The sequence below is a fragment of the Crocuta crocuta genome, unplaced genomic scaffold, assembly GCF_008692635.1.
Source record: "Crocuta crocuta isolate KB4526 unplaced genomic scaffold, BGI_CrCroc_1.0 scaffold266, whole genome shotgun sequence".
Classification (NCBI taxonomy): Eukaryota; Metazoa; Chordata; class Mammalia; order Carnivora; family Hyaenidae; genus Crocuta; species Crocuta crocuta.
Window position 1 is genome coordinate 6395274 of NW_027531005.1, and position 17180 is coordinate 6412453.

The 17180-nt window shown below is 44.2% G+C and overlaps 1 protein-coding gene across 1 annotated transcript; it reads right to left on the reverse strand.

Moving 5' to 3' along the window:
- Window positions 1–2629: 2629 nt before the first annotated feature.
- SMKR1 (small lysine rich protein 1) lies at window positions 2630–9097 on the reverse strand. Its single transcript, XM_077770777.1, has 2 exons — window positions 8849–9097; window positions 2630–3137 (listed from the first exon to the last, which is right to left on the reverse strand). The coding sequence occupies exons 1-2, from the start codon at window positions 8849–8851 to the stop codon at window positions 2940–2942; spliced, it is 201 nt and encodes a 66-aa protein (XP_077626903.1). The 5' UTR covers window positions 8852–9097; the 3' UTR covers window positions 2630–2939.
- Between the last annotated feature and the right edge of the window lie 8083 nt (window positions 9098–17180).

Below are 17180 nucleotides of genomic sequence, written 5' to 3' on the forward strand. Positions count from 1 at the left end.
ATGTATACACACAGTATGTGTGCATGTGCAAATATGACAAAATGTTAGTTCCTGAATCTCAGTGGTTATCAACTGAAGGCTATTTTGTGTCCCAAAGGACATTTGGTGATGTCTGAGATATTTCTGGTTGTCTCAGTTGAAGGGATGCTACTAGCATCCAGTGGGGAAAGGTCAGGATAAACATCCCACAATGCACTGGACAGGCTCCCACAATAACGAGTTATCCTGCCCCAAATGTCAATGGTGCCAAGGCTGAGAATCCTGGTCTAGGTAAAGGGTCTGTGTACTTTTTTTTTCAATCTTTCTATAGGCTTGGGATTTTAAAAAATACAAAAATGGTGTTAAAAAAAAGGTAAGAGGAAAAATGTGTGACAGAAAGGTGAGGAAGTGAAGAAAAATGCATAAGCAAATTCTTTCCAGGATCTTGTCTAAGAAGGGATGAGTTGCAGCGAGGAGGAAAGAAAGCACTCCTGTCACCCACACTAATACTCACCCCCCCATCCCATCCCATGAAGAGTCATCTTGCGTTGTCCGTGTTTAGTAATACCTGACCAGTAATACCAGTCCTATCCCTCAGGCACAGCTGGCTGGAACAGCGGGAGGCCCCAGACCCCCAACAGCTCCATCCACTGGCTGCTAGGACAGAGCCAGGTCTGTTGCAGGACCAGGTGGGTCCATCAGAGTCTGTCCTGTAAAGACCCAGAATGAGGCATGTAGGAAGCTGATGCTTGAAGGAAGCAGAGAGAGACCATAAGCTCCAATTGGACCCACAGGGGTCCCAACAAGCTGAAGTTGGAGAAAAGCAGAAACCTACAGGAAGCAGAACTCAGGAGGCAGGGCTGTGTGGAGCGCAGAGGGAGGATACAGCGGCAGCAGCCGGCCTGATCAGGCGGGCACATCATTCAAGGCGAACCGGAAATTAACTGCCCTCCTCAGGATAGAACCTGTGCATCAGCCCCCTTCGTTTGGCGTCAGCTGTGCCCGATCCAATCAGACTAGTGCTTCCTCAGTTCCAGTGCTTACTAGCCTATCTGCTCATCATTTAACTATGTCAAGAGAAGAAAGCACTCCCGCTTTCAGTTATCTCCTTAGCCTTTCAACGTCTGCTGCCTGGTATGTCTCTGTAGGCCCCTAAATAATGTCATCTACACTGGGGACAAGATCAGAAAGAAGACGCCACCTCTCCGGCACTCCGATAAACTGCTCAGATACTAGCGCCTACCCAAGCGAGGCAGAGAAGGGCCTTAGACATCCTACGAGTTTAAAGACTCAACTAGCCCCTTAGCACCTGGTTCGGGAGCACTAACTAGAGCAGCGCTTCTCCAAGGCTGTGGTCCAGCAGAAGCACTACCAGGAGGGTTAGTGGGAAGGCAAATTCCCGACCCTCACCCTTCTGCAGGGTAGGGCCCAGCGGTCTGTGCTTTGACACGTCCTCCAGGTGACCATGATGCACGCTCATGAAGGACTGAACCGGGTTAGTGTGTTCACAACCATAAAGCGCCTGGATCCATCCCAGCAGTGTCTAGGCGAGTGGGAAGGTGCTCCTTTCCAAAGCCTCAGCAGAGGACTGAGAGGGCCCCCCTTCAGGTTAACAGCAGCACCAACCTTCAGCCCAGCAAGCGAGGGCTGCTCTGACAACTAGCTAAGGTCTCACAGAGTCTGCACAGATGCAGCAGCTGGACGAGTGTCATTCCCAACAGACGCACCCAACTTCTCTAGTACAAGGTTTTGCATGATTTCCCTTTTTCTCTGATATTTATGAAATCCCAAGTCCTAGGTAGCAGCCTTCCTTGGCAGACTTCGTGAGTCTTTGAGATCCTCACAAGGCAACCTGTGGAATCATTATAAGCAATTCAGATGAGCTAGAGCGTCCCCGGACAGGTGCTGCCTTTGAGGAATCAGCTTCAGGCTCACAGCTGTGACTGGAGACCACAGAGCAGGTGTCAGTGTTGGGGGGTGGGGGGGTGACACGACATGCCAGGAAGACAGAGCAGAAGCAGGGATGGAATGCTAAGTGATCCAGAGATGGTGCTTATACTTCAAAATGCCTTTCCTTCCAAGTGTCACATTTGGCGCTTGGAGGCCTTTTGGACTAAAGATTAAGAGCTGCAGTTTTATCTCTTACGTGTCTCGGCACAGACTGGGGAGGCTGTGAGAGATCAGCAGCATGCTCATGGCAAGCTTCGAGCACCAATTCCATAAACCAGGGCCAGCCAAGGTTAAAAGAAAGGCTGCAGAAAGTGGAGGAGAAGATGTAAGTGTGGAGGAGAGCGCGGTGAAGAGTCCAGTGAGACAGAAAGAAGGGAGAGCTGTGTGCTGATTTGCTCGTTTCCTCCCACTAGAACACACTCCTTTGAGTCATTTGTGTATATGTCCCAGCAAAGTCAGAGCAGGGGTGACAACCTCAGTCTCCACGGCTGCCCCTGGCTAATTAAAAGCAGCCAAGAGTCAGACTGCTGAGAAGAAAATTATAGAAAAAAAGTATCTATTATTTTTCCTGAAAAAGATGGGGAAAGGAAACAGTGCCTAAGAGAGGGACGTTCATAAGCAAATCCTATGCCTTTTGCCACGCCTTTTCTAAATAACAAACCCCGTTGGGCAAAAGAAAACAATTCATGCAAGCCAGAACTGCCTTTTGGGAATGAGGTTTAATTCTGACCCAGAATTATAATAATTTAAAAAATCCTACCAATGCCACCGCACAATTCCCGAGTAGGAATTACTCCGACTCTTTTTCCCCCTTAACTTCTTCTGAAAAACCAAGTTGACTAACGATAGCTGAATTTAGCTGGGAAGTAAAATGCATTTATCATTAACTACCACAGAAAAGCACACTTAGCTTGCGTCCCAGGTTGTCTTCGGCAAAGTCTATTTTGCTTGCAGTAGTTGTGTTATCCTGATTTCTCTTCCCCAAGTTCCGCTCTCCGTGAAAAACGCCATTAAGTCTTGTTTGTCCCCTTCTTTGATTTGGGAGCACCTGGCCAACGGAAGCCTCGCAGGTGCAGACAGTCAGCAACGTTGTGGGCGATGTAGTAGAGGTTCAGCATGGCGGCTGGGCTGAGAATGTCCACTTCCGGTTTCTTCTGTTTCTTCCCCTGAGATTTGTCCGGACCTTTTCCTTGTTTCGCTTTACCTGGCTTTCAAAGACAAGTATATTCACGGGGCATAAATTAGTTTTTGTAACCTTGACATAATTTTCAACATTTCTTATTGAACTGAGTGGGGGGCGGGGGTGTGGAAAACCCACGAAAGGGAAAAACTGTAACAACAATAAAAACTTTTGCTTGGAGTGGGAGGAGAGGTCACACGCAGTCGAATTCAACAAATGAAGCACCAGGATTAAAAAGAGAGCAGCCGAAGGTAATGAGCAGGTGGACCTTGTCTGCATTGATTTGAACAAACCATAAAAAGACATTTTTAGGCCATTAGGGAAATTCAGTAATGTCACGAAATTATTAATTTTGTTAGGGGTGATAATGGCATTCTATTGGGTCACGGAAGAAAATGTTTACACATTTCAGAGATGCATGCTAAAATCTGTGGAAATGAAATGAAAGAAGGCCTCAGATGTGCTTTAAGATACTGTAGCTCCAGGGGCACCTGGGTGGCTCAGTTGGCTAAGCATCCAACAATTGGTTTCGGCTCAGGCCATGATCTCATGGTTTGTGAGTTTGAGCCCCACATCAGGCTCTGTGCTGACGGTACAGAGCCTGCTTGGGATTCTGTCTTCCTCTCTTTCTACCCTTCCCCTGCTTGCTCTCTCTCTGTCTCTCTCTGTCTCTCAAAAATAAACAAATAAACATTAAAAAACAATTTTCTTAATTAAAAAAATACTGCAGCTCCCTCTTGCACCCCACCCTGCAAAAGGAAAGGTGAAGCAAATGTGGCAAAATCATGACAATTTTTGAGTCTGAGAAATGGATATATGGGGAATCATTTACTATTCTATTTTTGTGTGTGTATACAATCTTTCATAATAAAAATGTAATTAAAAGCATTAGCTAATCAGGATGCAAACACACAGTTTGTTTGGCATTTCTTATGTTGTAGTCTGGACCTCATTAAGTAGTCATGAGGGTGGAGACATGAATGTAAGGTGCTTAGCATAGTGTCTGACTTGAAGGAAACAATAAATGATTGTTCCCATCACTTTATCACCACTAATCCTCTAGGCTGTATTTTGACAGAGAGAGATATACAGACAGAGAGAAGAAAATACAGGAGAAAACCTTTATGACCTTTGGTTAGGCAAAAATTTTCCTGGATATGACACCAAAGCACAATCCATAAAAGAAATTGATAGATTCACCACCCAAGTTAAAAACTTGTGGTCTTCAAAAGATATTGTTAAGAAAATGAACAGCTGGGGCGCCTGGGTGGCTCAGTTGGTTAAGTGTCTGACTTTGGCTCAGGTCATGATCTCACGGTTCATGGGTTCAAGCCCCACGTCAGGCTCTGTGCTGACAGCTAGCTCAGAGCCCGGAGCCTCCTTTGGATTCTGTATCTCCCTCTCTCTCTGACCCTCCCCTGCTTGTGCTCTCTCTCTCTCTCTCTGACTCTCAAAAATAAATAAAAAACATTAAAAAATTTTTAAAAAGAAAATGAAAAGCTAAGCCACAGACGGGGAGAAAATATTTGCAAATCAAATATAGGATAAAGCCCTTATATCTAGAAAAAAGGGCTCTCAAAACACAGTAAAAAAAAAACAAAAAATAAAACCAGCCCCATAAAACATGGCCAGCAGATCTGAACAGATACTTCCCCCAAGAAGATATACAAATGGCTGATAAACACATGAAAAGATATGCAACATCAAGTCACAGGGGAAATGTAATTAAAACCCCAATGAGACACCAGTACACACTCATTAGAATGATTCAGTTTGCAAAAACTGACCATTCCAAGGGTTGGTGAAGGTGTGGAGGAACTGGAACTCATACACTGCTGGTGGGAACCTGGCATGAATGACTCATTCTGGAAAACAAGTTAGCAATATCTTTACAAGGTCAAACACATACCTCCCATATGATCCAGCCATTCTACTTCGAAGTATTTACCAAAAGAAATGAAAGTGTATATCCATTCTAAGACTTGTACATGGAATGTTCATAGTAACTTTATTTGTGATCACTAAAAACTGAAAACAGCCCAAAAGTCCATTCCTGAGTGAATGGATAAACAAACTGTGGTATCACCATACACTGGAATACCATCCAACAATAAAAAGGATTAACTATCGATGCATGCTACAACATGGGTGAATTTAAACATAATTCTGACTGGCTCAGTTGGTGGAATGTTTGATTCTTGATCTCAGGATTGTGGGTTCAAGTCCCATGTTGAGTACAGACATTATTTAAAAAATAAAATCTTGATGGGTGCCTGAGTGGCTCAGTTGGTTACGTGTCTGACTTCAGCTCAGGTCATGATCTCGCGGTTTGTGAGTTCAAGCCACGAGTCAGGCTCTGTGCTGACAGCTCGCTCCGTGGAGCCTGCTTCGGATTCTGTCTGTCTGTCTGTCTGTCTGTCTCTGTTTCTGCCCCTCCCCTGCTCATGCTCTATCTCTCTCTCAAAACTAAATAAACATTGAAAATTTAAAAAAATAAAATTTGGGGCACCTTGGTGACTCAATCAAGTGCGCATCTGACTCTTGATTTTGGCTCAGGTCATGATCTCATGACTGTGGGACTGAGCCCAGCACTGAGTTCTGCACTGTCAGTACTTGGGATTCTCTCTCTCTCCCTCTCTGTCCCTCTCTGGCTTTCTCTACTCTTTCTGTCAAAATAAATAAATAAATAAATATTTTTTAAAAAATTGAGTAAAGGGCTGATTACAGTCGAGCACAAGGAGACTTCCAGGGGTGAGCAACATGTTTGTTATCTGGATCGTGGTGATGGCTTAATGGGAGCATACATATGCCAAACTTACCAAATTGTACGTTATAATATGTGCAATTTACTGTACATCACTTATACATCTCAGTAAATCTGTTAAGAAATTATTGAAAGTGAGTGACAGCTTTCAGTTTCTCAGCTCGTTGGGTTGATTTAATTTTTTTTTTTTTTTTTATTTCTAGGAGAGAGAGAGAGACAGCGTGAGCAGGGGAGGGTCAGAGAGAGAGGGAGTCACAGACTGAAACAGGCTCCAGGCTCTGAGCTGGCAGTCAGCACAGAGCCCGACGCGGGGCCTGAACCCGCGAACCGCGAGATCATGACCTAAGCGAAAGTCGGACGCTCAACCGACTAAGCCACCCAGGCGCCCCTCGTTGGGTTGATTTAATACAACTCCATGGGCCTTGGCTGTTCGTAGGCACAGAGCACATAACTCGTGACTTGAAACTCTCCAGACTCCTTAATGGACCCCCCCTGGCTCCAGCCACATGGGCCTTCCTCCTAGTTCCTGACCTGCCCCACTCCTCCCTGCCCCTGCCCCTTTCTGCAGACCTTGGTGGGGTGGGGGGGCCATGATGTGTTACTATCTCTGCTCAGATATCACCTCTCTAGAAAAACCTCTCAGATACTAGGTCTATATTCTACCTATAAGTAGGGTGACCATAAAATTTATTGTCCAAACCAAGACACTTCAACAAACACAAAGTGGGACTGTCCCAGGGAGGGGCAGGGAGGGGGTACAGATGTTTCCCAGCATCCCTCTCAGCACCGTCACCTTCTAGCTCCTTACCCCAAGCACACTCCACTATGTCATAGTGCTAATTTGCTTATTTATTTTCTGTTTGTTTCCCAACCAGAGGTTTGTCTATGAGGTCACCACTTGAATTCCCAGGGCCTCGACCAATGTCTGGTATGAAAAAGATATCGGCTGAGTGAATAGATTGCAACTCAGATATAATACAGTCCTAGGATTTAGAAAGCAAACATAGATAGCCACCTATCTGAATTTGAAGAGGGCCTCCTTCATTCATTCAACAAGTATTTAACAAATATCTACTGAGCACCAGGACCTGCAGTTCTGGGCTCCTGTCTTCATGAAGCTTACCGTCCAGTGAGGGGGAAATTACAAACACATTTACTCCCTGTCTTGTGAAGGAGATGCCAGGAGAACTGGCATTCCGATGACCCAGGATGGGTAGGGTGTGATGTCATCTGGGACATGAAGGGTTCCTGAAGAGCCACCTGTGGGCTGAGGGTCAGGGACTTCCCACACAGCTTGTGCAAAGGCTTTGAGGTTGGAGGGAACATAACGAACTGCAGGGACCTCACAAAAAAGGTCAGTGTGACTGGCCTATAAGCAACCATGGTGCGGGGCGCAAAGTGAGAGGAATTTAGGCTGGAGAGGTAGGCAGTGTGTAACTCTGGCCTGCAGGCCTTTGAAGCTAAGGTATTTAACCTTTATATAAGGAGCAGTGGAAATCCATTAGCTTAAATGGCTTTATTAAACCGTTTTTGCTTCAATTCCCTGGGCTCTGAAAGCGAATGACAATACCAACCATGCAAAGTAACCGTAACCTGGGGAATGACACAATTTAAATCAAGAGACATCTATTTAGTGCCTATACTACGGTCAATGCGGGTGAGGAGTGAGGCTTTCCAAGGTGAAACAGGTGAAGCTCTGGGAGGTTTAGAGGGTCATAGATGCTTAAGAAGCAATAAGGCAGCAGGAGGGCCCATCTTGAAGAAAAGTAGATCAGTAGCTTGATGGAAGATGGGGCAGGAGGCTTCAAGAAGAATGTGGGTCTAGTGTGGAATGTGTTTTTTGTTTTGGTTAAAGCAGAGAATATAGTAAATAAAGTTCAAGAGGTTGGGGCCCCTTTACCCAGAGCTCTGAGAAGTACGTAGTTGAGCAGACAGTAGAAATTTCTGAGCACCTGGGGCGGGGGTTACAAGGTCACAGCCATGTTGGGACCATCAACCTGGCAAAGAAGGAAGACCAAAGGGATGGAAAGCCCTGGGACAGAGGTAGTGAACTGCTGCCGGATTCCAGGTAGGTGGTAAGGAGGCCAGGACGTGACCGGGGGCAGTGAGGGCGGGCAGCAGGTGAATGACTGGATGAGGGCTGATGAACCGTAATGCTTATGAGTTTGAGGCCAGGAGAATGAACGTGCCACTGGAAAATGCAGAGAAGGTAGTGGTTAAAAACGAGCTGGATTTTGAACACAGTTGGGAAATGCTCTCTGGTGGAGAGATCCAGTAGGAAGCTGGAAATAAGGTTTAACATTTCAGAGTGGTTTGGCTTAAGATGGAGCTCTGTGAGCCAACGACTTGGAGGGGAGATAGAAGTTTAAGGATGTTGCAAGCCTTCTGGGGCATAAAATGTTAAGAGTTTCCTGCACTAAAGGTTTCCTCCAAAGTCCTTCCTCAAACTAGGGTTGGAAGAGAGAATCACTCGTTAGAGCCGGCAGTCTGGATCGCACCAGGGCTCATTTTCTACTTCTTAATCCGCAAAGAATCCTGCAAGGGACCCAGAATGGCAGCGGCAGCAGGAGGTAAGTGCCGGGCCAGTCGCTGTTGACACGTACTGGCACCCTGGGGTTTCACAGCACGGCACCAGCCTCTCTTTATTGCCCACACATATGGTTACGGATGTGCCTCAACAGAACCAAAGAACGAAAACTAACTCACAAAAAGAGGGCTCTGCCTGATTCTACTTGGCTGTCCGTTTGATGCGCGCAGACCACCTGGGGAACCCCGTCTCCCCCGTCATCTTTTTACCCCAAGTGTTCAAATCACTAGGTTGGACAACCACCTACAACGACAGGAGACGAAGGCGCCAATCTCGTGGCGCGGGTAACAGACCTTGGTAAAGCGTGCCTCGATGAGGCAGAACGGTATTAACTAAGCGAGAGCCTCGGAATCTCTTAGACTTAAATAAGTATATTTAAGTGTATTACCATGGTAATTCCTCAGTTGAGCAGGTGAATGTGGCATGGGTTCCCAATCCTGAAATACACAGAGAGAGCCCGGTTCTCCGCCTCACTCGAGGGCGGCGCCCCCGCGCCCATCCCTGCCGCGCACCGGGCCGCCTCCGCACTCCCCAGCGAACCGTCGCAGGCCCGGGACCTCGCCACACTTCTCAGGAGCCCCAGACGCTTAGGGGAGCCCGGCGGGGTGGGGGGGCACCCACCGCACGGAGGCCGCTGGCCGNGGCCGCGCGCACGAACGCCCGGCGCCGCGCGCCGCGGGAGGCGGGGCGGCTCAGTGTTTACCTGTTGCCAGGACACCGGGGCCTGGCGCTCTGCCGTTGGGCCTCGCCCCGCAGTCCTAGCGAGCGCGGGAGTCCGCGCCAGACTTGTTGGGAGCGTCCGCCGTCCCCTGCGCTGCTGGGCCACTTCGCTTCTCGCAACGTCGACGAGGGCTGCAAGTGTCCCGAAGCCCTGCCTCGCGCTGGGGGCGCCTGACCCGGCAGGGCAGGGGCGCGGGGCGGGTGCAGTTCTGGCCTTAGACTGGGCCGATTCCGCTGGGTCAGCTTGGCCGCTCACTGGCTGACCTTGGAGAAGTCCTCGAAGACTCCATGACCTCTTTTGGAAAATGAGATAACGCCTTTGAGGGTTGAAGTGACAATAACATGGGGAAATGTTCATCTAGAGCCTGGTACAGGTCCCAAGAGAGAAAAGGCCTGAAAAAAAGGTTCTTAGGTTCCAAATGGGAGTCAGGAAGGCCACAGGAGGCGCAGTTCCTCTGCCAACCTTGTGAGTTCATCCCCATATATGTTTACTTGTGTTCTCCTCAGTGAGCAACCTTTCTTTTCTTTCTTTTTTTTAATGTTTATTTTTGAGACACAGAGCACGAGTGGGGGAGGTGCAGAGAGAGAGAGAGAGAGAGAGAGACATAATCCGAAGCAGGCTCCAGGCTCTGAGCTGTCAGCGCAGAGGCCAATGAGGGTCTAGAACCCTGGAATAGCAAGGTCACGACCTGAGCTGAAGTCAGACGCTTAACTTTCTGAGCCACCCAGGTTCCCTGAGCAACCTTTCCTAGACTCATTTTTGTAAGCTGCAGCAGTAGTGAGACACACTAATGGACAAACTGTCATGATTGTGTATGAAGTATTATCCCCTTCGTTCTACCAACCCTGGCGACTTCTTTGTTCTCACTGATGTCTGAGCTTAAGTTAATGCTGCTCCCCACTTCCCCTCCTGCTTGTAAGTCTCCCCACTTGTTTCCAGTATGTGCATCATGCTCCTTGCTCATCCAGACCTCAGTCATCTCATGTCTGCCTGCCCCTTNCACGAGTGGGGGAGGTGCAGAGAGAGAGAGAGAGAGAGACATAATCCGAAGCAGGCTCCAGGCTCTGAGCTGTCAGCGCAGAGGCCAATGAGGGTCTAGAACCCTGGAATAGCAAGGTCACGACCTGAGCTGAAGTCAGACGCTTAACTTTCTGAGCCACCCAGGTTCCCTGAGCAACCTTTCCTAGACTCATTTTTGTAAGCTGCAGCAGTAGTGAGACACACTAATGGACAAACTGTCATGATTGTGTATGAAGTATTATCCCCTTCGTTCTACCAACCCTGGCGACTTCTTTGTTCTCACTGATGTCTGAGCTTAAGTTAATGCTGCTCCCCACTTCCCCTCCTGCTTGTAAGTCTCCCCACTTGTTTCCAGTATGTGCATCATGCTCCTTGCTCATCCAGACCTCAGTCATCTCATGTCTGCCTGCCCCTTGCTGCCCTCCAAGTGTTGGCTGATTTCAAAGTCCAGTCCTTAGTTCTCTGCTGTTCTTCCTCAGTGTCTCCTCACCTGATGGCTCATCTGATAATGTCAGTGACTACCTCCCTTCAGATGACACAACCACCATCTGGAAGAATGGCCTCCATCTACGCTCCAGTCTGCAGGCCACACTATTCCCTGGATTTAGGGCATCTCTCCCTCTGTCAGCGTCTCCATTTCCGTTGTCAGTGGCAACACTGCTCTTCCAGTCTCTTGCCCTTTGTCATTGCTAACTCTTCTCTCCAATGATGAGTCCAAGGCCTAAGCATCTTTTGTAATTCTTTTATGGCTCGTCTCTTTGACATTTTTATCATCTAAACTAGGCCTTCATAGACCTTCATCATTTCATATTGCAAATAGTAGTTAACAGTGAAGGAGTGCTGATGTCCTTGCAGCACCTTGCTGAGCACTTTACACACATATGGCATCATTACCTCACTACAATTAGTGTGATAGTTTCTGTTATGTTCTCCAATTTGCGTGAAGTCAGGGAGAGTAAGCAACTTGCCCAAGTCCCCACAAGCAGAGTCAAAGCCAGCAATGTCCATCTGTCCAGCTGGTACAGTAAACACTAAAATCATTCAGGAAGGCACCCTGGGCTTGAGGCCAAAAGATGTGGGTTCAAAACTTGGCCTCACTTCTTATTAGTTATGCAATTCTGAACAATTCTCTGAGCTTCACTTTCTTGCTTTGGGTTGCTGTGAAGGTGGTATGATAGAATGAATGTGAAAAAGCTTTGTAGATTCAAAGTATCTCCAGTAAGCCTTGCTTTAAATGATATAAATTCCCAGGTTAGGAATAAAAATGGAAGATGGAGAGGCTGGTTAAAAGGTACAGATCTTCAGTTATAAGGCGAATGAGGTCTAATGTATAATATGGTGACTACAGTCGATTATACTATATTGTATAATTGGAAATTGCTAAGAGTGGAAATTGCTAAGTGTTCTCACACACACAAAAAAGTGAGGTGATGAATATGTTAACTCAGTTGTGGTCATTCTTTCACAATGAATATGTGAGTCAAGTCGTCACACTGTATACTTTAAATATATTACAGTTTTTGTCAATTGTGCCCTAATAAAGCTGAAAAATAAAAAAGCATGCCACTGGACAGGCAGGACATAAAATAAATNGATTCAAAGTATCTCCAGTAAGCCTTGCTTTAAATGATATAAATTCCCAGGTTAGGAATAAAAATGGAAGATGGAGAGGCTGGTTAAAAGGTACAGATCTTCAGTTATAAGGCGAATGAGGTCTAATGTATAATATGGTGACTACAGTCGATTATACTATATTGTATAATTGGAAATTGCTAAGAGTGGAACTTAAGTGTTCTCACACACACAAAAAAGTGAGGTGATGAATATGTTAACTCAGTTGTGGTCATTCTTTCACAATGAATATGTGAGTCAAGTCGTCACACTGTATACTTTAAATATATTACAGTTTTTGTCAATTGTGCCCTAATAAAGCTGAAAAATAAAAAAGCATGCCACTGGACAGGCAGGACATAAAATAAATGGTCTAGTGACAGTCAGAACAACTCCAGTGGCAGCACCATTTTCCACTGACCAAATGGGCCTTCAGCCCTTGCACTAGAGAGAGGCTTAGCACTCAGCTGAAGGGAGGGGAGGAGGGCTGCTGAGGTGTGTGGCTGAAAGACTTTGTTATATAACACAGTGCAGGCTGTTTTTAGAATAAAGTCATTGACAACGGATATAGTTTTCTTAAATACTAGTCCACTTATGAATTAATGATTAGTACTTAAGATAGATGTGTTTATTCTCTAAGAGCTGAAAAAATCTTCCTGTGTAAATTGGAAGATGAGTTAAATTTAGATAACTATTCAAATTCACATTACAATAGCACTACTGGGGTGTCTGGCTTGCTCAGTCAGTAAAGCATGTGACTTTTGATCTTGGGGTTGTGAGTTCAAGACCCACATTGGGTCTAGAGATTCTAAAAAATAATAATAAACTTAAAAAAAAGAATAGCACTACTTCATTTTATCTGTTTGTGAATATACATCCTTATGTCTTCTTTATAAATAGTAATACAAACTGTGCTGTTCTTTTTAAAAAAAAAAAAATAACACTACCAGAATTGAAGCACGCATTCTTAGAACATCCAAACTTAGAATATTCTATCATTATCTTTCTTAGAAGTTACATTTAAAAATTCCTATTTCCTCCTTTCTACTCTTGTCCCTCCCTCTCTTCCTCCTTTCTTTTTATCTCATTAAGTTCAACAGTATAGCACTGCATTCACTTCATCCTTTAGAGCCGTAATATTGAAGAGGAAGTTATAGAAAAAAAAAGAAAGTTCTTTGTAGGTAATTTCCTCTGGTCAGCCACTAGGGTATCAGCAGTGAGAACCTTAGGGTACAATAAAGACCAGCTGGAGCGGATTCAGGAGACAAAATTATCTAGAGCAGGGGTCGGCAAACTCAGTAACTATTTTAGGCTTTCCAGGCCTTATATCCTCTTTTGCAACTACTCTGCTGATGTGGAATGAAAGCATTTATAGACAACATGTAAACGAGTGAGCGTGGCTATGTTCCAATAAAACTATTATGGAAACTGAAATTTGAAATTTCATAGAATTTTCACGTGTCATAAAATATTTTTTATGGATGCTTTCCCCCAACCATTTAAGAATGTAAAAGGCGAAAGATTTATTCGATCTGAAGAGAAACCAGAGTATCCAAACATTTAAGAATGTAAAAACCATTCTTAGCTCATGGGCTGAATAAAACCTGGCAGTGGGCCTGATATGGCCAATGGGGCTGTAGTTTGCTGATCTCTGAGCTAGAGGGTTAAAAGGCTACTAATTATTCTTGCTGGGGGATTCTTTGATAAGGAGGGGAATGAGGCGCTGGACACGGGCTCAATCCCATGACCCTGGGATCCCGACCTGAGCCGAATCAAGACCCTCAAACAACCGAGCCACCTAGCTGACCTTAGCAAGCATTATTCTAAGCACTATATGAGCCTTGACTTATTTAATCCTTACAATTCTAGAAGGTAGGCAGTAGTATTATCCCTATTTTACAGATGAGGAATCTGAGGCAGAGAGAGATGAAATAAATAACTTGTCACTCTTCACTTGGTTACTAGATGCAGAGCCTGCATGTAATATTTCACCAAGCTGGGTTCAGCACCCTCAGTCTGAGCCATTATGCTGTGTGGCCTTTCTGGGTAAAATATCTCCCATCTTACTGTGAAGACATATATTCACAGGCATCCACATGGAGGATCTTTGTCCTGCCAGCTCCATTAAGCATTTGAACAAAAAGTTACAGAATGTTCAAACTAATGTTTCCTTTTGGAGGCAAGGGGACAGATGGTATTGTCATATTTAGTAAGGAAGTCACTGTCACCAAAGGTGTTTGAGCAGAGATGAGATGACTTTTGTACTCTTGTAGTTCCTTAGAAAGACTTTGGTTATTTCCTATAAAATATGTAAAAGTAAAAATTTTAAATACTTGCTTTTTGAAGTTTAAATCTGGCTAATTACTTAAGAGGCAAACAGCCTGAAGACCTCCCCGTAGCCAACTCAGGCACAATCTTATTGCATTTATAGGATCTGGGAGTCTGAATGGCCAGAGGAACTGCTGGTAGGAAATTATATTTCAAATTGCTTTGGGCTATTGCTATGAGAACTGAGTAAATCTCCCATGGCCTCCCCCTACCACACACACACGTATGCATGTGTGTGCATACACACATGCCATTTACCCTTTCTTCTAAGCTGAAACATACTTTAAAAAGCAGTTAGGAGAGAATGATTTCATTATTAAATATACTGAGGTTACAGTTATTTAAGAAAATATTAATATGGAAAGATAGGTCTCTGGAATAAATATGATAGAAGCAAGTACAGAACAGAATATGTTGTGCTCCGATGATCTAGAGGATTAAAACTGTTGTGGGGAAGAGATGGGTATTATCATGGAAACTTTCTGAAAGGATAAAAAATAGAAAAATAATATACTGATTACTTCTGGGAAATGAGATAGGGATCTGGGGTGGGAAATTATATTTTTCATTGCGTACTCTGAAAAATTACTTTGAATCTTTCACATGTATCTTCTTACCAAAAACACCAATAAATACCTAAATGTATTCTTCAATTTACACCTGCTTCCTCAAATCCTATCTTCTACCTAAGCTTGAAACTTTTACTTGAATCTCCTTTGACTACATCAATAGCTGTAAGCATTTTTCAAATAAAAATAATTTTCTTCAGGTCTTGCCTTACACCTCTAATAATGATAGAAAAGGAAGAGTAAATTAATCAATTTCACTGCTACGTGTCTGATGAGTGGTAGTGGGTATAGCAGGTTGAATGGTGGCCTCCCAAAAGATATGTCCATGCCCTTATCTTTGAAACTTGTGAATACTACCTTATAGTAAGAGTGAATATTACCTTATATGGCAAAGATGTAATGAAGAATCTTGAGAAAGGAAGCTTATCCTGGATTATCTTGATGGGCCTTAAATTCAGTCAGAGGTATCCTTGGAAGAGACGGGAGAGGGACTTTTGAGAAGAGGAAGCAATGTGACCAAAAAGGCAGAAACTGGAGTGACATGCCACAAGCCAGGGAATGCCTAGAGCTGCCAGAAACTAGAAGAGGAAAGGAATGATTAGAGCCTTTGGAGGGAGGGAGTCCTGCTGACACCCTGATTTCAGACTTCTGGCACACAGGACTGTGAGAGAATCAATTTCTTGTTTCACGCCATGGTAACCTGTTACAGCAGCCCTAGGAAATTAATACACTGGGGAAGAAAAGTACAATTAATAGCTAGGGTTAGTTTGTATTCCATAGAGGTATTCATGTTTCTTCTGGCTCACATAATGCCATAAGTTGACTGTATTCAAATAGCTAATTCTGTTGTAGACATTTCAGTTATTACTACTGAAACTATGATGTAGTGAGATTCCTGTTTGTGAAAATATTAAGAGACTAGATAAATGTGAAATGTGTAGGGGATATCAGTTAAGGCAATTCTTGCACTGGATAGAGATTGTCCTAGATGATCTCTGATCCCTTTCAACTTAAGAATACATTTCCAGGGGTGCTTGGGTGGCTTAGTTGGTTAAGAATCTGACTTTGGCTCAGGTCATGATCTCATGGTGCATGAGTTTGAGCCCCACATCAGGCTCTTTGAAGACAGCTCAGAGTATGGAGCCTGTTTTGAACTCTGTCTCTCTCTCTCCCTCTCTCTGCCTTTATCCTGCTCACACTGTATCTCAAAAATAAATAAACATTAGGGGCGCCTGGGTGGCTCAGCTGGTTAAGCGTCTGACTTCACCTCAGGTCATGATCTCACAGTTCATGGGTTTGAGCCCCACATCGGGCTCTGTGCTGACTGTCAGCTCAGAGCCTGGAGTGTGTTTCAGATTCTGTATCTCCCTCTCTCTCTGACCCTCCCCTGCTCATGCTATCTCTCTCTCTCTCAGAAATAAATAAAACATTAAAATAAATAAACATTAAAAAAATACATGTCCATAGAAAAATCTTCCAAATATTAAGGCTTAACATTAGATAACATTAGAATAGTCAAACATTTAGAAAATACATTCACCTGGAAAAAGTGAAGGTATAAAGTACTCAGGATTTACCTTCTATAAACATTCCATACCAGGACTTCTGAAGGAATACGAGGTTACTGAAAACTCATTAGTTGGAAAAAATAAGTAATATAAGGTAACTCATGTGTTTCCCCAAAATCACCAGTTAGGACTTACCCATGCCAACATTTCCAAAAGTGTATGCATACTGCCACCATATAAATAGTTCATTGTTGAGTGGTAAGATTGAGGAGTTAATTTTCTTCACTATTTCTATATTCTTTTTTTTGATTGAAAGAAAATGGAAAAACAAGAGGCCCAGAGGCAGACGAAAGTTATACTTTATGTACAGATAATAAAATCATGCTGTAGACATTTGTACTCTAAAATATATTTTTGAGGTGTCTCATGTTAAAAGCATCATATAAAATATTCATTAAAATATATATTAGTATTAAATACATGTAAGAATAGTAGTAGTTACTCTAAAACCTACTGGATATTTCACAAAAGTTGTTTATAAACTCCACAATATCTTGTAAACATTTTTATTACAGAAAACATTTTACCATACCATTACAGAAAAGTCTGGCTTGGAATCATAGGCAGACGTTAACTGATCATTGCCCAGTGTTTCTGGAATAGTGGCAGGACTTTCTTTGCCTCTGCAAATTGCTCTAAACACACTTAGCACCTCACTTTTCAGAGTGCCAAAGTGTTGCAAAGTTCATACTTGACCTAGCCTGAATGTTAAGGTGGTTACTTATCTCATCAATAATAGCACTGAGGAGCACCTGGGTGGGTCAGCTGGTTAAGTGTCCAACTCTTGGTTTCAACTCAGGTCATGATCTCATGGTTCATGGGTTCGAGCCCTGCACTGGGCTCCACACTGAAAGTGCATAGCCTGCTTGGGATTCTCTCGGCCCCTCCCCCAGTCATGCACGC